Below are 25,172 nucleotides of genomic sequence, written 5' to 3' on the forward strand. Positions count from 1 at the left end.
ACCAGAAAGTATTGCTCCCTCTTCTGCCTGGGTCCTAGCTAGGAACTTTTCACACCAGCTCTAAACAATCCAGAGGGCTGTCAAGTGGTGCTTACTAGTGAGAGGCTGAGGACAGTACACTGCACGTGTGGGGGTGAAAGTCTTCCTGAATTTATACTGTGTTAGATTCCCTGGACCTCAGCAGAAGTTCAAGCCCCAGTGCCTGCATCATATAATTTTTTTGCATATGGGCATCTAACTGAAATTATTTACATGCAATTTATGTTTGCCTCTTTGGAGGGAAATGTTCGATTTTAATTTGAAAGATTATGTAGAAATCCTAGATACATTTTTAAAAAACACTCATAATTCCACCATCTTGACATGACTAGTTTGTTTATTTTTGCAATTAGAGTTCAGTATTTTATATAGTGTAGATGTAGTGTACATATTATTTTGTATTCTGCTCTTTGTCACTTAAAATTATATAATCTAGTACGTTTTACTCATTTCATGGTATACTTGTATATCATTTCTCTCTTAGATACAGAGTTTGTAAAAAAAATAATAATTAAAAAATTCATAGACTCTGATTGTTCATATTCTGTATGAAGAATAAGTTAATCTCCAAATATAAGTAGAAAAATGATGGTTTAAAGCAGTAATTTAATCAATAATAATGTTTTTGACCCAATGTTGACTGAAGTGTTTCTATTTTGGTTAATTTCTAAAAGTGGCAAAAAGCTATTCTGTTACTCGGAGATTTTTCTTCTATGTTTAGAACCAAAATACTTTATGATTTCACATTTTTGAAGCTTGGCAGGAAATAGAAGCCTTGTTAAGGAAATATGAAAGAAAAACAAGTGATGGAAAGCAAAGGAAATGATAGACCTGTTGTATTATGGAAAATAACTCGCTATTTCTGTTGGTACTACTCTGTCAAGTTAGTTATCTCACATGTGACATTCATTAAAAGGCATTTCTCTTGGTTAATCCTTGGAACGCTCCTGTGTGGTAGCTCTGTCCTTGCTCTGGTGCCAAAGAAGAGACTGAACACTTGCCCACGTTTCAGCCTTCGGCAAGCAGAATTAGACCCAGTGATCCCTGTTTCTGTCCAACATGGCCATATTTTCATTCAAATTAGACCTTATGTCATATCGAAAATAGTAAAGCATATAAGACTGGGAAACTAGTAAACATGCCTTTTGGATTCAGGGTCGGTCTCAGATCAGTGACGCATGCCTGCAGCTGAGGTCCACCTTCTGAGGTGTGTGGACGTGCCCTTGGGGTGACGGATGTGGCTTGGTCATGCAACCCAGGGATATTGAGCGGACGTTTTTGCCAGACAGCACAGTTTGCTGACTTCCACAGCTCTCCCGTGCAAGAAGAGAGGAGAAAACCAAGACTCAGAGCAATTGTGTGCATATGGTCAGAATTATGGGATGGGACATAGCCAACACATTTTTTTTCTGGGTGTCTTTCATAGCCATCGTGGTGGCTGTATAATTTATCATCCAAACTGGGACACTTTTGAGAGTGAAAGGGGAGTGCTATTAATAATAACACGAGAACAACAGGCATTAAACTGGGATTGTCCCTGGCAAACTGGGACATATGGTTCACGATGCTATTTTTAAAACATCATGACCTCGTTTGTGCACTTGAATGTGTTGGAGGTGATGACATAAGGCAGGCAACTGAGTTACCAGAAGGAGCAGGGCATCCCCTAACACGGGCACTCCTGTCCTGGCAGGTGTCTTCTTTATCTCTCTGGAGCCAGTGGAAGGAAGCTTGTGTTTGGCACGCACGCCCACTGCTTAGCTCAGAAGGGTTTTCCTTAGGTGAATGAAAGCACACACCACCCGCGTTAGGAAGACTCGCGCTTTGCCTCTTGGGTAGCGCTAATTAAGCAAGCCCTGGTCTTCTGACTGTTCTTGTAAAGGAAGGAGTCTAAAACCCTTTCCCCAGAGATACCCTTTCCTACGAGAGCTAGAGAGAGAATAGCCTGGCTCTGCAGTCTCAGTTTGGAGCACCATTCCCAGAGGGAGGGCTGGGCTTCCAAGAAAATGGATGACAAGTGACAGGGAGGCCAGCTCTCCTTGCCCACAGTTCCCCTGCCCTAAACGCCGCCCCTCATTTGATCATGGTCACGGTATGCCTGACATCTGCTGAACGCATTTGGCTCATTTCTCCCTTTCACACTTTCAAAAATAGATCCTCGTCCCTCCCAAGATGTTGTTTACACGAGGGGCTTCATAACGGATTCTAACGGAAGACACTGAAAAGGTAACTTGTCAGAGGGGGGAGGGGGCGGCTGCTGGGGTAGGGTTTAAGTGGGAAATAAGTGTGTTCAAGAAAGTGGGGCTTGCAGACCTAGAAATGAAAGCAGGGAAGTCCTTGAGTGGGGAATGCCATTGGAAACCAACCAGAGTTGCAAACGATGGATCCATAAAATTCAGGGTCATGGGCTAGCCTAGAGGAGGGTGCCTCAGAGATGACTGCACATATAGACCCCCAGGCAGTGTGTTGCAATGCAGACTCGGCTTCAGTAAGTTGGGGGCATAACTTGATCTGCATCTCCGTGCCCCCAGGTGACCCACGCTGCTGCCACTTGGTACATACTCTGAATAGTGAGGCTTTCGATGAGTGTGAGGTATGGGGCAGAGGTCAGAGGAACTACGTTCTTCTCTTGGGCCAGTTGGGTCATCCACCCCCAATGGAGCCTCGTATCTGAGATGGAGCTGGGAACAGTTCTACTACGTATCTCCCAGGGGCGTTTGGAACCGATAGGTTGGCAATGTGCGTTTCAAAAAAAAAATGCAAAAATCATTGAGACACTAGGAGGATGCAAGGCTCCCTATATAGGACACCTGTAGAAAGAAAAGTTAAAAATGGCAGAAGCATCACTGAACACGCAGTGTACACTGAAGGCTTACCAGTGAAATGAGGTCCAAGTGTGTCTGCTGTAAGAGCTGAATATACATTTAAAAAAAATAATAATTCTGAATTTTAAAAACAGAAGTGAGAAATGATTCTCTAAATCACAAAGGATCACTTCCAAAAGGATTTATGGGTGTCTCTCTTTAAAAGTAAATTTCCCTAAGAAAACTTGTATTGAATTTTCTTAGACGAAGCAAGTACACCTCCATTGTTCTTGCACTGACAGAGGAACAAACCTAAGAGACGGTCTCCAACCTTTCCACGTCACAGACAGAGTCGTGAAAGCCTTGAGCTGCACAGCCTTTGGGAAAATCCTGAGCTAGGAATCCCTAGGTTCTCAGGGAGCTCACAGACTTCTCGGCCTGGCAGATCTGTGTGTGGCATGGGATTTTCAACAGGGTCATCGTTTGTCCAAAGGGGCCACATAGAAAACAACGGTGGGGTTGAAAACTGAGTCACGTTTCATTGTGCCCCCCGCTCTCCTCAGTTGTTTTGTGATTTGTGGGACTTCGTGGGTGATCAGAAAGAGGGGCAGCTGCCCACGTTTCCTGGCTTTCAAATTGTTCCCTGAACAGTGTTCACCATACTTCGTCGGTGTTTGGCAGTCCTTCTAACACTCTCTTCCCCACAACCTCTCCTGATCATTTCAGGAGAGGTTGAAATGATCAAAAATGATTTGTCCCCTATGAAAGCCAAACTGGAAGCCTGCTGGTGGCCAGCATTCTGCTGCCTAGGGCTGCGCTCCAGCTGTTAGGCGTCTCCAGAGAAGGAGGGAGAAAAATGTCAAGCTTACGTCAGTGTACCAGCTCTATGCCAGTCTCAGTGCAGACTTGCTGCATCCACGGATGGGACAGGAGCATTTCTTTTTCATCTAGAATTCTTCAGGGCTCTTTATTCGCCAGTGTAGTTTCTTGGTCGTGGACACAAAGAATTTCCCATTCTTAAAAATGAAATAGAAATGTTGCTTTAGCCAACCTCTGTGAATCCAGTCCCAGAAGTCACGTCATGATGGCATCCTGTTAGAGGATGTAGGTGGTTCTAACTCACAAAGCAAGACCAGTGGGCAGGATATCTGGGGCTCAGTCAGTGGGCTCTGGGTCTTATCACCTGCTTACTCTATACCGGTCACTTAGTTTCAATCTCACCTTTTCATCCCAGAAAGCTTCATCCTGTATCAGAAGGAGTGGTGACCTGGTCACTTGACATGGTTTGAACGGTCCTATAAATTTGGTTGAAGAGAGCTTATTGCCTTCATTGGTTTATGTCAAACTACTTGGGGAAAACAGATTCATAATTCTCTAGTATGTGCACAAAATCTCACTTGTAGAGTCAGATAGTCTAAACATTTGTTAAGATGCTGTACGTTAAGATTGTCTCTGTTGTTTTATTTTGTATCTTATGACTATCCGATGCTGGGATAATTTAGATCAAGTTTTGAGAGTCTATAACTTTCCTGAACATTTCTCAAGTGAAAATGTTATCACTTACCAAGCTCCTAGGGAATTGCAAAACTCACTCATGAATATCAACTGCTTTTTTTATTCTCATGTCCCACTAGCTTGAGGACGTCCTACAAGGCATTGCCAGGGTGTCCTTATATAGTGGTGTCCTTATAACAGCCCACAGTATAATCAGACAGGGTGCTATTCTCAACTCTGAAACAGGCTGCCACTTCAGGGAAAATACCTCAGTGAAAATCCAATCTCCTGTGCAAAATAGAACCCAAATTTCCACTAATTTCGTTTTGAGATAGAAATGGATCAAGATCTATCTCAATTGGATATTAATATCCAGCCTGCATTGGAGAGAGACTCTCAGTATTTCCAAGAAATGTGTTACCATAGTTAAGTCTTCAGACTAGTATAGCGGATGATATTAGTAAACTACGCAGCAGTAACTACTACAAAATGGTTCTACAATAGATAAAATTGAAATCACAACTATAGTAGACATTTCTAGAAAACAGTAACAGCATCTTCAGTAAACTATGTCCCCCAAGGTTCTAATTCCTTTTGTCTGCCAAGGAAAATGGACCACATCTTTGCTCATTAGAAAATGAGAGAATCTCTATTAAATAGGAGTTTGCTTATCCAGAATCTCAAAGGATGAAAACATAGCCTTCAGAAAATTAGACCAAGTGCTTAAAAGCACAACACTCCATGACAATCTACAATTTGTCATAAGAGAATTGTATTCTTTATGCTCTCGTGAGGTTTAGTTGACTGTTTCCAGAAGCCATTCATTTTCATTCTCAGTACTTAACAAATACTACAGCTAACTCACAATTGCAGCTTCTCTCATATGCGTTTAAAATGGCACTATGTACCATCTTAGGGTTTAATTCTCTCACAGAAACCTGGTTGAGAAAGGCTGATTTGGTTGATTTCATGATCTAGAACTTAGGTACACTTCCCAAATCCAATGGTCTCTTTTCTTACCTACTTACATCTTCAATTTCTTTGAAATCTTAGATCTCAGTGTACCCTAGAAATTTCTTGAGTATAGGAATACGGAGCTGCATTTATTTCTGACAGGGTCTTGAATGGAAGCACACAATTCATATAGTTATTCGATGATTATGTGTATGTGGGTATGGAAAATAAGTGAAATTTCTTGGTACGTTGTAAAAAAAAAAAAACTTGTTTCATTTAATGGGTTGTTCTGACCATTTATCTCACTCTTCATTGAAACCTGCCTTAACGGGGACTCTTTCTGCCTCTGTCTCTGATAGACAGTGGTAGAACTGATAATGTAGTCTATAAGTCTAATCAGAGTTGGTAGTCATTCTTTTTTTTTTTTTTTTTTTTTTTTTTTACTTTTGATGAATTTAAGAATATGCCATAATCATCAGCCCCTGCTTTTGTCATGTCCCTTCTGATTTTGCTTATTCTATGAAGATAGCCAAATTAACAGGAAGGACTAGCTCCTAAGGATACAAGCATACTGGTAAAATATTTTAAGACATCATTACTTACAGCAGGATGACAGAGAAAAATGACATTGAGCTGGAGTTAGTTTAATCGTGCTGTATCTAGATATTGCTCAGTTGTTTATCTAGTCGCTAGATGCTTTCTTCAGTGCCGGGGGAGACAGTGGTGAATGAAGCAGATGTGGTGTCTCATCTATGGAGTTTGGGGAATTGGAATAGGTACCAGAAGGAACAGCACAGGTGCTGTAGGAGAATCTGACTCTGTGCTGGAAGTTAAGATCCTCGACCAGAAATGAGTAAGAGTGAGGCAGGCAAAAACGACATAGAAGAATGTAAGAATCTTCCGAAACCCTTCTGAGTCTTCTTCCTTCTGCCATAAGATACACATACACATACACATACACACACACACGGATTTTAAACTAAGGATGGATATTTCTGGAAAGACCTAGTGATGTGGGACTAATTATATTGTATTTCTTTAACCTAATTTTCCTGGGTTAATTGCTAATAACTGGGCTGAAATAGGCTATTGTAGGTCTTTACGTCCTGACTATGTGGTGTCCCAAATAAGTGTTAATGATATAGCCTCTGCATGTGTAGAGTAGCTTTAGTTTTCTCTTTTTCTGGTCTGTCACTTGATTCCCCCAAAACCACAAACTCCTGTGTGGCTGACAAAATTGCACTGGAATGCAGGCAATGGAAGAGCACATGGCATTCCATTTATAAGTCTGTCTCATTCCAGCCCTCAGTTGAAAGCGATTCTGCTAATCTTGGAAACAACTAGAAACATTTTCATTTAATTAAAATGAGTTCCCTTTTAACTGTTTACATACCGCAATGGATAATTTGCGTCCAAGTCTAAGAAACCATTACTTACTTTTCTCCTTTCAAAGAAATGTATGGATGCAATTAACAGTAAACCACCAATTGCAAATTTCTGCCCAGTGGTATTCCCAGGTCTTAATTAACATCGCTGACAATGACAAACAAAACTTCAGGTTTTTCTCAGCGATATGGACAGCTAGAAACAGGTTAGGATTCCTAACACGGAAGACTTTGCTAGGTTCTCTCGATTTCAACATTTCCAAACTAACTGACCCAAAAGGCAGTACACAGGGCTACTCAAGTCCTTTTGAGAAGTTATCAAATCAAGGCCAATAAGTATGGGAGCCTTCCAACTTGGCAATGCTTGGTACTACCAACCAAGAACAGCAGAGAAGTCATCTTGGGTTGTTTAACTGGTTCTCCAAGTACATTGCTTAAGATGGTATTACCCGATTATCCAAGATGTGTTAGAATTAAAGTCAGCTTCCTTAGAGCGAGGGAGGCACATGTTTCTTTTCAAATGCCTCCTTCTCTTCCTAACTACTCCCCCAGGCCAGGGATGTAGGCAGAAAGAGGGATCAAGTACTGTTTTAACTGGTCAGTGGGTGAAACAACTGCTATTCAACAGACGCAGCTTTCTTCTCTCACCCCAGCAATTAATCATTACGCCCTGATCCCACACAGCAAGTACCTGTCCCCTGCCTCATCCCACTCTCCACTGCTCTCCCCTGCCCTCCAAAAACACCGCCACCCTTTTCCAAGTGCCTTAAACCAATGGAAATAGGGGGCTGAAGGGACCTCAGAGGTCGTCTCATCCAACCCACCCGCCCCTGCCTGCCCCCATCCCGAGAGTGGCACCCATCTGGGGCACAGACTTGCAGCTTCGTGAAACTAATGCCTGTTATTCTCCCTGCTCTCTCCTTTGTCCCTACAGTGCCATGGCTACTTATTCTGCCACATGTGCCAACAGTAGCCCTACACAGGGCATCCACATGGCCAACAGCATTGCCAACCTGAGACTGAAGGCCAAGGAGTATAGTTTACAGAGGAACCAGGTGCCAACAGTCAACTGAGGAGAAACATAATTAAACAGGCCTGAGAAGAAACCAAAAACCATAAGACACCTATCCTGTTCTGTCATTTCTTCATCTGCTGGAAAACAAAACAAAACAAAATAATAATAAAAAACAAACCAAAACCAGAACTAAAATTGTGGGACCATGGCAGAGAAAAGCAGGAGAGGAGCCAAAGGAAAATTAGTTACCAAACGTTCCTCCTCCCTCTGGGACACCTGTGCCACTTGTTTCCTGTGTGTGTTCATTGATTTTCCTCCTACGCACGCGCTTTTGCTTAATATACTCCGAGCTTCTTCCATTAGTTCGGCCCATCCACCCCCAGGATTGTATGGGTTTTAAAAAAATCTACAGTAGCCAAAGATATCATATATATATATATATATATATATATATATATATATATATATATATATAATTCTGAATATATATGTGTATATATATATATATGTATATTCAGAATAATTGCCTATTGTCTCCTCATTGGCATGTGTCACCCTCGGCGCCTTACCCGAGCCTCCTTCCCAGTTTTCTGTGTGTAGAAGGTCTAGCAACTTCTGAAAAGCCCAAGTCTTTCTGAAAAATCTGTGCCAGACATGAGCTCATTGTCTCCATCTCTGTTGGTCATGGTAAGGTTTTTCCATCAGTTACTGGGGGGGAGGGAGGGAAGCAATTGTGGGCCACATCTGGTCCCTGGCCTGTCTGATCCGCTGGGATTGGCTGCGTCCGGCTGATTCTAAGCTCTAAGTGCCCGATCTAAGCTCTACGCTACCGATAATGTCGCCATCACCCCCATCCAAACAATCAGCTATCTTAACTTAAAGATATTTGTTGTTTCTGAATGATTTGCTGTCATGGGCTATTGGATAGAAGAAATATTTTTCACTTGAGGGAGAGAAGCTTCTCTCGGAACACAAAGACTGTGTTGTGAAAGGCATGGCCTCCATCTCTTTGGTGCCTGAAGGGTCGTCAGATGCACACGTCTATATATACTGTATATATTTATATATATATATAATATTATATATATATAATATCCTTGCAAGCTTGAGTTTGCAGTTTCTCCAACACTACAAAAAGCCAATTTCACACCGTCTCCACTGTTCTTTTCTCTACAGTGACGATACCTTTTATTGAGGCTTTTGTTTCCTTTCTGCTCTACACAAAATTCCCAGGAGGCCACAGAGCAATGGATAGGGCAGCTGTGTGAGAACGGGTCTCATTGTCACATTAGGGCTTTAAATAAAGGAGAAACGATTCCAAGGCTCTAGGAGTGTCCTTGAGTTTGGAGCCTGCCCTCTGGTGGGAGGCAGATACAACCTGCTCCATCACAGGAATGACAGAGAGAGGAAGGAAAACCATTTGGTCTTCTGTCCTTTCTCCACTCAACAGAAATCTGAAAGATACGTGTTTAGGTAGAAGACTTAAGGGTTTGTCTACATTTCCAAACAGGCAACTATGGGCTATCTTTATTTCCTAATGTTTTGAAATAAAGTTGAGTGGCTCGGGCTGGGAGCCAGGATGGATCTTTCTATGTTTCTTTCTCTTTGTTTCCAGCTGTGCTTTTGTAACTTGTCAGGTGGACTTGACCAAACCACATTACGATGCGGTGCCTCAGTTTACCTTTTTTAAAAAATGGGTTTAACAATACTTACCTACCTCACAGGGGTGTTGTGAGGCTCTATTCATTTGCTACTTCGTTCTTTCCTGTACCCTCTGTATGTCCAGCACTTTGTAGCCGTGGGACAAAAGGGACTATAAAAGTATTCAACGTGATGGAAGGATACGGTACTTGGGAGACTTGTTTTCTAGCAAGGAAATGCAATCTTGCTGTAAATACTCATAACCTTTTGGGAATGAGAACTAGGTTTATATTTATAGACCTCTCAAAACTCACATCATTGGACCCAAGAATAATTTAAGATGCAGAACAGACACACTTTCGACTCATATTTTCCTCCTGACAGCTTGGTTCTCATAATGTTAGTTAGCGGTTATTTAAAAAGCTTTAGATTGATTTTGGCTTAATATGCCCAACTTGGAGTGACAGGGCAAGACATCTGGGGTTGAATATGCGCTTTCAGCTCACACCATTTCTTCCTTTGGCATACCGGACTGAGCTCACGGAGTTGTTGTTTCAATCACACAGCCACCCATATGAAAATGTACTGCAAATGTTGATGTTATACTTCTTTCGCTCACAAGAAGGAAGTCCATCTTCTGTATTTTGCTTTCATCAACTGATTCCCTGTTCTTTGCACCTACTGTTCAAACATTTCTTAACGAATGGTTCACATAGGCTGGCTGAACAACACATGTTACTTGCTTCCTCAAGGGTCCCTGGACTAAGTCTTTTGCCCCACTAGCTGCTGTGGATTAATGAGTTTTAAACACACCATGTGTCCTCACATTAAAACATTCTTTGTGAACTGAGGGTAGCCCAAGAAGTTGGTGAACTTTTGCAGTTTGGAGTTTGGGGAGAATGGCTAAAAGCGGATTTGCGTTACAGTGCAGGGAACAGAAATCATACGTGGAAAGATTTTACTAAGAAAGGGGAATCTTAGAAGAGAGAGTCAAGAGATAGAGGGTCATGTGAAACAAAGTCATCTGAAATTTTTGTCTGACATCCATTTATAGTGGTGAAGAGAAAAGCCTGAACCCATAACCCAAGTGCTAGGTGCAATGGGGCAGTTTTATCCAATGTCCAGGCAAGGGACGTCTGGGAATCCCCCGGGGTAACCAGTGCTGGTCAGCCATAGCAACTTGCATTGTTGGTGACCGTATATCCCAAGCACCAATTACCTAACCTCTCGATCATGACATATACCCATAGTACAAGCACTCATTTATGATTGACCTTCAATCATAATGAGTCATAAGCTGAAGTTTCATATGTGATTTGCAGGAGTAGCCCTCTGGGTCTTAAGCCAGGTGTCAACAGAGGGCCTGGAGGCCACTGAGTTCAAAGGTGTCCCCCATCCCTCGCCATCATTATACAGATACGGATGAATACATGCAAACCATCTGTCCGTGGTGTCCCCAATCCCTCCCAAACATGATGCTGATTTGTGGGGTACATGGCAGTTTAAATCAAACCAGAAGAGGTGACCAACTAAAAAAGGGAATGACTTTTAGGGTATAAAGATCTCATAAGAAATGTAATATGTAAATTATATCTTGCTTTATGATGTAAAATATACATTGTTTTGCGCTAGAATAGAAATGATTCCTTTTCAATAAAAAGAAAGAAGGATACTACATGTTGTCTTTTTTTATATACGCTTGAGTCGGCTGATTCTTTTCTCTTTGAACTTCAAAAACAAACCTGCTTGGATCTATGATTACACTCAGAGAAGAGCGAAGGTAAGAAAGATTTGTAAACTGAGAACTTTTCCTAGAGTGTGATACAGGGCTCCCTGAAAAGGAAAATAATCTATTGTTCCTCAAAAGCAAAGAAAACAGTGTGAGGAAGAGGGGATGTTGATTAGCGTAACAGGAAAGTGTCGGGCGAAACATTTATGAGCGTTTAGCTATTTTTCACCCACATCTTTATCATCCCTACTACCAGGAATCAGATGACAAAACAGATTTCAGATAAAGCACCGCCTTTTATTTGAGCATAAAGACAGAACGAAGTAAAATTTCTGAAGCCCTTGTTGTGCACGGCCTTGGGTGTGCGGTATTGGGAGGGGGGTGGAAAACCCAATTGGGAGAGACGGGTTCTGTTTTCATACCAACTAAAATCGGATTTAAAGGGAAACCCTCGCATCAACAAATGTATGCCACCATTCAAGACAATAAATTAGTTCCTGTCAAGCACATAGAGCCTACAGAAGTCCAGACGAGGAAGACAGAAGGCACTGAGCTGGTGGGGGAGGGGCTTTCACAGAAGGACAGGGACTTGAGTTTCATCAACCAGAAATCAAGCAGGAGAAGAGGAGGTGGTGGCCTTTCAGTTGGGAAAGGGGAGAAAAAGAGATGAAGGCGGGGCTACACGAATGAGGAATTTGCATTTAGGGACCATGGCTAATGGGATGAAGCGTTCATTTTGCAGCAGAGTGGAAGCAAACATGAGAGACTGAAGTTCAGCCTTCATCTTACAGGGTGTTGTGTGTCAGACAAAGGAGTTTGGACGTTTCGTCAAGCTGTAGCGATCCACTGAAAGTTATTAAGACCAAAGGTATGTCAGGCAAAAAAACACACACTACTTTTGCAGAATTATTGTCATCAAAGAATGAAGATAAATTAGAGCAGAACAGGAACTGAAAGCAGAACCGATAGAAGGGGAACAAAAAACAAAGGATGAATAAGAAACATCCTGCAAGGAAACAACCAATAGGACCTCATGGCAGGAAAAAGAGAATGGAGTCCGACATAACGCTGCTTTGAAACCTGGGGACTAAGCGAATGAATCACTGACGAAGCTGACAAAAAGCTACAAAAACAGGAGACACCCAGTGATAGGAGACGATGATCGCACTTTTAGGTGTATTATTGAATTTGAAAACAGAAGTGTTAATGTCTAGTAGGTGAAGATATGAAAGTAGAGCTTGGAAGCAACGTCAAGGCTGGAGATAGACGTTTGGGATTCATCCTGAAGGAGGCGATACCTTGAGGTACAAGAGTGAATGAGTTCTTCCAGAAGAGAGAGGGTCACTGAGACTCTAATAATACTTTTAATAAATGACTTTTGGAAGACACTTCAGCCAAGAGCAAGATTAGACTTTAAAGAACATGTAGAGTTGGGGAGAGGGCAATTTATAGGGGGTTGTTGAAGGGATAGCATGAGGGTCAGCTTATTTGTTATTCCAGAATTAAGAAAAGAGAACTTTTCAAAAAAAAGAGGAATGTTGAATATATTCAAATACTGTAGAGTAGGCTAACTGACTGGGCATGGAGGAAAGGCCATTGGATTAGTGATTTTTTAGAGTCCAGTTTATTCTAGAGTGCTGGAGGAGGAAGGTGAATTTGGCAAGTTATGGTATAAGAATAAGTGCTTTAAAAAAAAAGGAAGCAGCAGCTACAGACCACTCGCTTGGGACTTTCGACATTGAAAGTTTATCAGTATGGATTCTTTCAGCGGCAGGTAGCAGAAACCTATCAAAGTAGTTTCAATCACAAGACGTTTCATTTAAAGGACACTGTGGTTGCCCACTGAACCTAAAAAAAAATACTGTTGGAGCCAGAACAATTCTGGGGATGATCCCAGACCCTGTAAGGGGGCCCATCCATACCCTAAGACAGGTCAAGGTCTACACACCTTGCCCTGGGTCACACCAGCACTCTTCCGACTGTGCCTCTCCCCTGGGCAAAGAGTCTGCGGGGCCAGCTGGATGTACCCATCTGGTATCTGCACACCTCATTGTACACCATCTTTCAGGTACTTGGGATTTGGAATTCCAGGTCCAAACAATCCAGGTCCCACTTTCAGGGCCTACGTTGGCCTCCTCCTGAGACCAGTTTGTGGTAGTCAAGTGTGTAGATGAACCTTGGGTACACATGATGCAGTTTGCCACCTGTGTGTGCACAGGTCTACTTCTGGTGCAGAATGGGGCTGGTGTGAGAAGAGAAGTGGGCAGACCACAGGGGCCAGGGGCCAACCCTCCCACACTGCCATGTTCTGGAAAGGAACTCCTAATAGTCTGAGAATTCTAAGTGTCAAGCTGACTTTTCAGGTCATTACGAAGGTATATTCATTCAGGTAGGAGGGTAGAATGTAATTGGTCTAACACTTTGTTAGCTCAACTTATAACATCAATGTATGGACGTAAATACGTGGCCCTTCGTTTGTACTCTTGCCAGGCTCTGCTTTAGCATCCCAGTGGGTGAGTGACATACACCTCCTTTACGACCTGGCTTGGCTGCCATTTGATTCAGTTTCTGGAGATCCCATTAACCGGAAACCTGTGCCAGAAATGTTGAGTCATAATTCTTGAATCTGAATCCATCCCAGCTCCACTTTTTTTTTCTTTCCTCTTAGAAACAGGACTCAGAGCTCTCTCTGCCCATCCCCAGGACCTCAGTGTAAAGGCTTCATCTAGTCTTGTGCCTTAGGCCAGAGTGACAGAAGAGTCTGGAAGAGTTAACCTGGCTCTATCCCCAGGCAGTGTCTACATATATTGTGATTTACAGTAGATGATGGTTTAACACCTACAATGCGGCCTGTGGGGAGAGGGGGCAACAGAGGGGTTCTGAAAGGGGTAAGAAAGGAGACTTCTGGTCATTTTTCTAGGTCCTCCTAAGCCCCAATACTTTCCACTCTGTTTCAAACCTCCTCCCTTTGCTTGAAAAGGGGGAGATTCTTTTCCATATCACGGAGTTTGCTGTTGTCTGACCCCCAGGAGTCTTGGAGATCTGGCATTGGGCTGATATCCTCTGTGTTCCACAAAATCGCTCAGGTCATTCTAGATTTCAAGGCTTTTAATAAATAGCACTCCACAGTTACCTGTCAATTTCTGCATTGTCAGACACATTTCAGTTGCAAGCGGCAGAAACCCAGCTCAAATTCGGTTGCGATGGTTTAATTCATGAGGTGGATGGGGGGTAGGTCACAGAACGAAAGGAGAGGAGCTATAGGAATCAGAGGAGCTCTGGAAACCTCAGGTACTGGAGCTGAGACTTGACATCACCAGACCTCTCTGTCTGTCTCTTATCTCTGCAGGCAAGTTTTCCCCTTCTAGTAGGGAAAGTGGCTACTGGCCAATGAAGACTGGCTTTGGAAGAAAGATCTGAGAAACAAGCTCCTGTCGTAAAACGGCTGGGAGAGAACTCTACAGTCCTGGCATGGTTTGTGCACACCTATGACGCATGCACGTGCCCTGGGGTGGAGGTGCACTGAGCATCCAGGTCAGGATTGCCTGCCTGTATTTGGCCCCACCTGACCACCAATGCAACGCCTCTTGTCCCCACCTCGGGCTCTAAGTCACTGCTGCAACACTCAATCCCCAAGATATTTCCACCAGTTTTGCTGACAGAACCTCAATGGAACCAATGGATAAAAGCTCCCCACTGCCATCTACAGCCACAAAACTATTGAGCATCAGTCCCCATAGTAGGGGTGCCCACCTTGATAACACAGCCTTGTGTTGGCTTTCCATTTTTACCTCCTTATTCCCCTGGCTCCTCATTCCTGTTCCATGGGATCGTTTTCCAAATAAACTACCTACATACCAGCGATTACTGCTGACTATGCTTTTTGGGGGACCAAGAGGCATCCTCACCAACACTAACGGAATGAGCAGGGGGACCTCTTCTTACCAGAAGAAGGAAATGAAATGTAGGCAGACAAAAATAGCACAGACCTTCTGGAGCAAGGAAGACGATAAAAAGCACATTTGATTGTAAATTATGTTCCATTGAAACGGGTATGAACTATTTCTTTTCACTAATGCTGGCAAATGTTGGCTGCAAATGCTTCAATTAAAACCATACCAACTCCTTTCCTCTTTCCTGTGGAAGAGAGAACCAGCATTTGAACAAAGCCCACTTACTCTTCTTTCTGGGCACACAGGAAGATTTCATTTCCCAGCATCCCTTACAGTTAGATGTGATCTTGTGACTCATTTCTGGCCAATGAAATGTGAGCAGAAGTGGTATTTCACAATTTCAATCCTAACTCCTATCTCCTATTTTCTTCCATCTGTCTAACGGATCTGACACCTCTGATCAACTTTCGGGGCTACATTTTAAAGATGGTAAAGCAGTAGTCAACTTGGGACCCTGAAAAGTGACTGCAGGAAGTCAAGTTTCAACCCTTGCTGACCTGGAACCATCATAGAGTGTTTGACAGAGAAATCAAGTTCTATTCTGTTGAACTATTAGACAATGTCCACTTGTTGCTGCAACTCAGCCCAACCTGACTAACACACTTCCTTCCCCTTTTCTTCCCTTTTCCTTTTCTGTTTTCTCCTTCCCTCCCTCCCTCCCTCCCTCCCTCCCTCCCTCCCTCCCTTCCATACGACATGCATTTCAAGATCCTTGTTGTAATTCATGGACTTACAATCTCAATGACCACACATTCTCATCTCACATTAGACATTTCAATATTAAAATATATAGTTAGTTAGCATCTTGTACCTTTTGGATTATACTTAATAAAGTAATTGAATATTATAGTAAATCATACACTAAATAACACTTTCAATAAATTAATGCCTGACACTCTGGAGTTCCTGGAAAATATCTCAAAATGTTATTCTAGTTATAAAAAGACAGCATTCCTCAAAGAAAGATAGCCAGGTCATCTACAAATTGAAGGCATCTGAAAACTATTTCTTGGAGTCACATATTTATTTGCTTAATGTCACTCAGTTAAGCGGAGGTAAAATAAGACTAGCAAAACTGGACAGCCAGAGAAACTAACACATGTGCACAGAAAAACATGAACAGAAATGTTCATTGCACAATGGTTTGCAATAACAAAGTATTGGAAACAAACACAATGTCCATCAACAGGAGAATAAACAAACTGTGATATATTCATACAATGGAATACTATTCAGAAATAAAAAATGAATAAATGAACCAGGCTACACACTTGTGCACTTTCATACCTCTCAGAAACATAACTTTGAAAGGGAATAAATAAGTTTCAGAAGAATATATGACCCTATTGATATAAAGTTTTAAAAAGTACACTGATGTCATATCTTGTTTGTAAACATATCAGTATATGCTAAAAATATAAACAAGATGCATAGGGATGACAACAATTTCAGAAGAATAATTTCAGAAAAAGTAATTTCTGAGTGAAGAGATGGGGGACAGGACTCGGAGGGGTCCACTGGCTACTTCAAATGCATCTGAAATGTTTTATTTCTTAAAAAGTGTGAGACGCAAATATGACAAATATTAAAGTTTGTCGAAAACTGGGTGGTAAGTACAGTGTGAGACTGCTATTGATCTCTGTACTTTTCTGTGCTAATTATGTTTCAAAATTTGTTAAAAGTGGACCAAACAAAAAAGAAGAGCACGCATAATTTCCCACCTTAGCAGGCAGAGGTTAGAGGATGGAGGTGGGCGTGTTTGTATAATCCTAGATTTTACAGTAGCCACACGTGGAGGAAGTATGTGAAACACATTTTTAAGAAAACCGAAAAGTAAAAGAATCCTGCATATAACCTAACTTAATGCAAACAAGCGTCTAGGCATAGAAGAGGCAATGTCTCTGATAAATGTCTACCAACAATATCTCCCGTGGTTGACTACTGTACCTGAATTCCTGCCTCCACTGTATACAGGTTTCCAGGAATCTCCCATTATCTGGGCTGTAGGAGGTTCCCCAGACCTTGCAGTAATTATTAGCCATCATCATTCTTGCATGGTCTGGAAGGTATAGGGTATAGTTGTGAAGCACGGGCTGGGGGCAAAAGAGAAGTACGTGTGTGGGAATCCTGTTGTGGAAGAGCACACATTGCTGGGAACTCTATACAGCGGAATTTCAGGGGATAACGTGACGTAATGGGGAAAGCATGGACCTGGTTTCCAGTCTCTGCTTAGTTACTTACTTGTGCTGTCATCTTGGGAAGTTGCTTATCCCCTATGAATCTTTTTTCTTCTTTTGGAAAATGATGCCTCCATTATAGATTGGTGGGGGATTCAATGAGACAACATACATAAAGCATCAACGTACTACTGGAATCACACTGTGGATTTCCTTTTCCTTTCCTACTCTCAAGGGACAACGCAAACACACTGGAACGGATCCTGGGACGTCGGTCAGGAGGCCCAGGCAATCTCTGTGGCATCAGAGCAGAAGGAATTCAAAGATGAGGGAAGTGGAGGAGGAAAAATGCAGAAAGGCAGAGAGGGAAAGCACAGAATGTGTGCGAAGGCCCTGCTCTTCCCAACAGTGCACACAAGATGTTTCTTCCTGTTGCCTTAGTTACTCTTAAACTGAGGGTTTCTCTCTGTCTCTGTCTCTCTGTCTCTGTCTCTGTCTCTGTCTCTCTCTCTCTTTCTGATAAAAAGATGGCACTCAGAAGTGTAGAAGCCCCTCTCCCCACCCCAATGGAAATTCTACAGGACAGTGGGAACCCTTGCCTTTACGCCATCACACGGGTTCAGGATCATACTTGGACTGACCTCATGTTGACCCGTGGGGGCTGAGGGAGAGTCCTGAATGTACTACCCTGACCTGTACCCAATAATAACATAGCATATCGTGTAACAATAAGTTTGATGGCCTCAGGCATATAGTCAGACTGGCTTATGCTCAAGCCTGCTGTGGCCTGTGTAAGGCGGAGCAGCTGGGCTTCTAGAAGCCTGACATTACTCTCATTCACTCAGACACTATAACCCAACACTGTGCAGGATCTTAGGGTGTGGAAATGAGCCCTTTCGTCTGTCCTGGAAAATGTGCTGTGAATTCTGACAGCACTAACTTCCTTAAGGATCCTTTAGAAAAGTGGGTCCAGCTTGATCTCCTGAAGGAATGTCTGCTCTTTTGGTCAATCCAAGACCCTGGCTGAAATTTATGAAGTCCTGTTTGTCTTTGCTTCCCAGGAAACTACTGAATTGATGCCTTCGGAGGAAAACAGAGACAGAGAGAGAATATGGCCCCAAGAGAATAGAAGGTGTTCATTACGCCCCTTTAAATTGGTAGGATTCGTAACCTGGTAGATTAGGACATTCTAAAGTACTTACTCATCTTCATTCTGGGAAGCCTGTGAAAGTGAGGAAACTTGTGATGCCAGGTATAGTATTGTTGGATATGATTTTTGACTGGCTGAAGAACCATATCCAAAGATTGTCTTTCTTCATTAGCATACTACAGGACTTTGTTGTAGGTCCACTTTGCTCAATATTATAACCAATTACTTGTACAAAGGTAAAAAAAAAAAAAATGTATGTTATCAAAATTTCAAATGATCCAAGCCTTGAAAGAATAGCTAAAATACTTGAATCACAGGATTCATTTCAAGATGGTCCTCATTTTACTCATAATCTACATAATAGGTTAGGGTGGGCTCCTAATTTCAAGAGAAACAAAACCTCCATAAAGCAACATATTTCACTAGTTTAATTTCCACCACACACAAGGATGGCTAGAATAAAAGGGATTGTCAACACCAACTGTTGGTGCGGATGTGGAGCAACTGGAAAGCTTATACATTGCTGGTGAAAATGAAAAATAATGCAATCTCTTTGGAGAACAGTGTGTCAGTTTCTTATGAAGCTGAAAATACAGCTACCCTATGACCAAGAATTTCTACTGGATATTTCTCTAAGAGAAATGGAAATATTTTTACGTAAAGACCTATATACCCAAATCTTGAGAGCCCTTTTACTCATAACAGCCCCAAATGGAAACAAGCTAAATGTCCACAACAGCTAAATGAATAAACATATCTGTGGTCTATGCATGCAATTGAATCCTACTTGGCACTGAGAAAAAATAAACTATGGATTCATGCAACAACACGAATGAATCGCAAAAACATTATGTTGAAAGCAAGGAGATAGAAACAGAAGAGTCTATCTGTTTCATTCCATTACATGAGACTCTAGAAAAGACAAATCTAATTCATAGGAATAGAAATTCAATAGGTTGCCTGGGGCTGGGGTTGGGAGGACAGACTAAAAAGGTGACAATGGATATTTCTGAGGTGATGGAACTGTTCTATCTCGATTATGGTGATGGGAACATGACTGCACACATTTGTTGAAGCTCATCAATCCATACTCATTAAATATGTATATTTTCTTGTATGCAAATTATGCTTCAAGAAAGTTGATTAAAAGCGATGATTGTAGAACTGCATGACCAAGTGGGAGACACCAATAAAGTACGTCGTAGAAACAGAAGCTCCTTGAATGATCCTGTGAAAAAGGGTTTTAGTTGTAGGACGTGGGATCTAGGAATAGGTATTGAACAACGGCTTGAACTGCAAAGTAATAAACAAACTTTTGGTATGTGTTGATTAATTCAATGAATTGTGCATCCATAGCAAAAACAAAATTCCCACTATGACCTCAGAGAATATTGTATATTCAGAATTTCCCAGGCCGAAAGGACTGGGAACTGCAAACAAGCCATCATAACCATTATTATAATGTTTATTACTTTTGATTATATTTTTACTTCTCTTTGTGATTAATAGAGCTGTATGTTATTTCTTGAAATTTAAGCACAATCTATTTTTGGAAGACAATGATGTTGGTACCAAATGCAAATGAATATGACTTTCAAGAGGAGATAATGTGTTTACATTTCACACACATGTGAATCATTTTGTTACGTAAGGTCTCATTTTACATCGCAGGATGACAATGGTAAGAAAAACCTAGGGTCTTACTTTAAAAAATTCAAATTCAAAAGGGTAGACAGTATACCATGGAATATGAAAGCCAGAAGAAAATTCAGATAAAACTACAGACTAATGATTCTGCTAACGTTTTCTCTGCTCAGAGACACAGTCAGGCTGGTTAGAAGGGCCAGTCTAGAAACAAGAAGTTATATATTGTACTGTCTCCAGTGGGAGGTTCAGCAATTTGAGTGAGAGACAAATGATGTCTACAGTTCATTCTAAATTTGAATTGGATACCTATATGAGGTTAATTGTTAAATATCCTTTTCCAGTTCTTTGATGTATTCTCAGTGCTTGAGCAGTGCTTGGTGCCAATATGTGTGAGACGCCAGCTTCTGGTTAGCTAGCTGTTCTTTGGGTACACTGTGGACTATGCCAGCTCTCAAGTTTCTTTGAGTTTCCAAACCTTTTATGGCAAAATCAAACTCAAACTCAAACTCAAAAAACAAAAACACAAAAAAAATTCCCAACATATTTTGCTCACTGGGCATTCCTATCCCATAGATCTTAGAATAAAACAATTAGTGTTAGTGAATTACCCTAATTATGCTTCAGACCCTGACACACACTTTTGAGAGTGGCTTCATGTTGTGTAGCCCAGCTTGAACACTAAAAATCGTCCAAGTGCTAAACCAAACACCCCAAGGTTTGCCAAGGAAAATAATCTATTTTCTCTATTTCCTGTGACCCATCAGGGTACAAAACACAAAACAAGCCAAAATTCCTCCACAGTGGGCTTGCAGTCTTAAGGAGACCATTATTTTCTATGCAGAAAGTCAAATATTTTTTCCAGAACCCATTTTCTTGCTGACCACATCGAGCATTGAGAAATCAGGGAGAGCCTTCTTGGGAAAAATTGAATTGAAGGAGGAATTTGGCGTTGGAAAACAGGAAGTGGGTTTCTATTGCTGTATATGGTCAAGAGAGAATGGGGGTTCTAGGCCACGCCGTCCAAGGCGTGTGAACAATCTCCAGAATCAGTGACTACGCCTTCTGATGCTTATTGAAACCAAAGCAAGGTTTATCCATTACTCCTCATTTAAGGACAAAGCTAGAATAATACTGATGGAATTTTCTGTATTTTCTGCCTTTTCAAAGAAGAGGAGATCGAGTTGGGAAAGACCAATTCAACACTTGAAAGAAATCTTTAGTACAAACATATTTCATCAATTAGGGTAATGTTTTCCTCAGGCTTGTCCAGGAATAAATCCCAACCTTCTCCCCTTAAGATCCCAAAGACACAGCTGATTTGTTTTCAGTTGGGGCAATGAAATGTTTAAATGGGAAACACATGTCCATTTGGTCTGGAGGGGACATGCTAGGAAGCTTCTTGTTTATGAGTGGGGACTCAGCAATAATCTGACAGCCACAGAAAGACTAAACAAGCAACTAGCAATTAACTCCTAAATAATAGTTCTTCCTGGGAAGATAGTGCATTTTAAATCCACGAGGAACACTCACTACCTTATAGAAGGTTTAAAAGACTCTTGCTTTCAAAAACGAGGAAGTGCTGTGAAAAACCGTACTTAGTTGTTTCTCTTCTCTTTCTTGGAACACAAATAATTTGATCTAACTGCTCCACCCAAATGCTCATGACCCAGATCCCTGCCTGTCCTAGGTAGTGTTTCCACATAGACATTTTTTCCCAGCATTTTTTTTTTAACCTTTATAGTCTTTCCTAATCCTGAATCCCAAGAAAAATTGCCAAGAAATTGGGAAAATGGGAAGAAAAGTGAATCTCCTGAGAGAATTGAACTTAATAAACAACATAGAGAAGTTGCTGAGTCAAAAGAATCTCAGGAAATGATAACATGTGGAGTGGAAATTTAAGGTCAGCATTTTCGGACCAGACAGGACAGATCACAGTCTCATCAGTCTTGCGTGTAGCTGTTACCATGCCAACTGTGCGCTGATAGCCCCATGTGTTGCTCATAGTGAGTCAGTCTAGTGAATAAAATAAATAATAGTAATCACGTAGACTATTTTATAAAAATTCTGTGAGTAGTGTTTCTAAAAATAACAGGCTGTGGAAGCAAAATAAGTCTTTAAATTGATAATACCAACATGTCCTTTTGTGTACTGCTGTTAACCTTGTTAGAAGATCTAAACGTTACATTATTTAAATATTACCCAATTTTGTTTTCTGGTATTGTCCGGTGTTTGAATATTTGCCATAGGCTATAGTTCTTTTTCGTACTACCAAACTTCATCTCTATTATTTGTTAATAATAAACAGTAATAAATTCATAATTAGGAATACATATATTTATTAAACATGTTTTAGACATCTGTGATAGCGAGTAAAGAGCATAAAGAATGTTGGAAGTATTTTAAGAATAACTATGACTTTGGGTATGCCCAAGAATTCCTGGAATTCTGATTTCTCGTTCCCACGTCCCTAAGATTAACACCTGTTGGGAATTTGGAACACTAGTCCTTGATAAACTGAGGAAGAAACATCATTCTAGAATAGAAAAATGGGGCCCCAGTGTTCAGTGTCCTAGCAAAGAATGGTGAAAATGTTTTGAACTTGGGAATTAGAAGAGCTAGGTATAAGCCCGCCTTCAAAGATTTGCCCTGTAGGCAACCTTGGGCAGTCCACTTAGCAATATGGATATACTAATGTTTTATTGGATTGTTGATAAGATCAAATAAAATTAGGAATTTCACTTTGTACCCTTTCATGCATTTTAGATTTAAAAAAAAGGGGGGGGATATAAATTCAGGCAATTATCTCAAATAATCCTTGCTAAATGTTGCGTGCCCATATATAAAATTAGAAAGAGCAAAAAGTGAGGTGGAGGGCTTACTGGGAAATTGGTAGAAAGAGCTTTGTTTCTAGTCCCACGTATTCTGCCCCTACTCAAGAGTCTTCCATCTGCAAAGGGTGTGGTGAACGAGTGATGGACTCAGAGACCCTGGAGATTTCTGGTGACTACCTCCACCCAGGCCCTAGATTCAGCGGCCTTTCTTTTTCAATACTAAAAAATCTTTTACCAGCATAATGGGAAAACACAAAGAAAGAATTAGCTATAATAGAAAATCGAAGGTCAGATGTGACCCAAGAATGCTACCCAACACTTAAGATCTTTAGGCCACCTTAACCATCTAGTTTTTTATTGTTTCCAAACTTCAGTCATTTAAGCACCATGTTATACTTTCTACAACATCTGCATACCATTTATACTCTTATTTGCTCAATAGTTTTCTTTAATTCAGTCCATTTTTTTAACTTAGCCTTGTCCCAAACAATAATAAACATGAAATTATTGATTGATGTGCAAATTGTAGTTTCCTAAAGCACATTTACTTATTACATATACCATAACACATTGGTACATAACTATTACACTAAGCAATTGTCCATCTGTGTGCCATCTAAAATCATCTACTACTGGACCACACTTTGGGGAAGACTTATAAAGATCATTTCTGCTGAGTTGACTGACAGCAGCTAAAGGAAAGTCATCTTGTCTTAAGGGAGTAAAGGGAAGCAGCCCTGGGCAGTCACACGGGACCCCATTGTCAGAAGTGACCCATGCTTCATTTAATATTCTACTATCACCTTCTTGAAATTCTTAACAATTTTCGGACAGGAAGCCCCACATTTTCATTTCGCACCAGGGGCTGCCAATGATATAGCTAGTCCTGAAGGGATAGAGGAATATAATGGGGTGGGATCAAAACATGGCTCAGGTGTGACCCTGAAATTTGTTTTTCATCAACAGGTTTTTGCGCTGCATCATTAAGTAGTTATTAGAAAAAGCACCACCCTAAAACTATGCAAGACATTCATGGAAGATAAAAAGGAAATGTTAGATATTTATTATCTGATACAGAGTTTAGAGTCAGTCGGGGAGTTAAGAGGATATTCATTAATCAATGAGACATTCCATAATTAAGAGCTGAATTGTGTGTTATGGACAATAATTGTAATAGGTTTAGAAAAGAAAGGCGTCTCTGACGGCGGGAACAACTGGAGAAAACGAGAAAGGGAAAGATTTAACATCTCACTTATCTATTTTTAGAAATGTCTATGCTGTCATGTAATGTCTACGCCTGTCATGTAAAACCCTTCACAGTCTAGTCCCAACATCTCTCCCCAGCTTCTTCGTTAACCAGTTTCTACCAACACAGGCCTGTCCCTAAAATGTACCAAACCCAGGTCAACAGTGGCAATGGAGGCTCACACACTCTGTATTTAGATATTTAAAATGCTAAAGCCAGGTAACAAAGCATTCAATAATGCATGTCCTACTATGCTGCATGGATGAGCCTACCTTTATAACAGTCTGGAAGGCTGTGTTCTAAGGTCGATTTCCTAGACTCCTGGGAATTCCACTCTTGCTCTTGGTGGGGTGGGGACAGCTGGCTCCCAGCCCCAGGTCGCACGCAGCCTGCTCCCCTCTGGTACTGTCTCCAGCTCCAGCCCACAGTGTGAAAGGCCTCTTACACACCATGTAGACCCCGGTTCACACATCCAAGCTCATGCACCATCCCCAAAGAGCTGCCCTGTGGTCTCACCTCAGTGTAGGTGACGCTCACATCAGTAGCATGATCCGCCTTTGGGAAGATGGATTTGGAGACACGACCTGTGCAGGTCCTCAAGCAGGTTTGGGGGCCATTTGTGCAAGGAATTCTGGATCCTGGGAAACCAGACTGTGGTCTGCAAAGGGCAAGGGTGGGGCTGGGGGAGGGGCATGGGCTCTGGGTGAGCACGTCCTTTTGCACACTGACTTGTTGTTTCATGGAAGGTGTGTAGATGGAAGAGGTCTGAAGGCTGGCCCTGTAACGCTTAGCACCTCGAGCAGGTACAGCCAATGTACCCTAGGTTCCACCCCCTCCATAATTCCTCCTTTTCCCTAAGAAGTATTTTTAAGCATCGCTTTGTCTCTCTAGGCATTGCTCTCTCTGCCTTTCTTCTTCGCCTAGAACACTCGTGACTATTCTGTTCAAGTATCATATGACCTTGTTCAAATGCCACCTCATCTTTGAAGCTTTGCAAACTCTCTTAGGCACAGAGTGTTTATTTCTGCTTTGCCTTCCCTTGGCTTTTTGTGTATGCCTTTGGGATGGCCTTTGTGACTTGTACTGTAAGCACTGTCATCTTCCACT

The 25,172-nt window shown here is 41.6% G+C and overlaps 2 protein-coding genes across 3 annotated transcripts in view; one reads left to right on the plus strand and one right to left on the minus strand.

Annotated features, from left to right (window-relative positions):
- The window catches only part of PRRX1 (paired related homeobox 1), a 70,332-nt gene extending 59,334 nt beyond the window's left edge, over positions 1–10,998 (plus strand). Inside the window, exons 4-5 of one of the 2 annotated variants that reach the window (XM_019741766.2) lie at positions 2,194–2,265; positions 7,611–7,746. In XM_019741766.2, the coding sequence (XP_019597325.1) occupies positions 2,194–2,248 (55 nt within the window). In that variant the 3' untranslated portion in view covers positions 2,249–2,265; positions 7,611–7,746. Of the gene's footprint in view, positions 1–2,193; positions 2,266–7,610 lie in introns of both variants that reach the window. The other variant, XM_019742563.2, reaches the window with a different exon arrangement.
- LOC141569370 (uncharacterized) overlaps positions 1–25,172 on the minus strand; it is a 310,830-nt gene that overhangs the window by 31,963 nt on the left and 253,695 nt on the right. The gene's annotated exons all lie outside the window — the stretch shown is intronic.

Source organism: Rhinolophus sinicus, linkage group LG17, assembly GCF_036562045.2.
Source record: "Rhinolophus sinicus isolate RSC01 linkage group LG17, ASM3656204v1, whole genome shotgun sequence".
NCBI classification, from domain to species: Eukaryota; Metazoa; Chordata; class Mammalia; order Chiroptera; family Rhinolophidae; genus Rhinolophus; species Rhinolophus sinicus.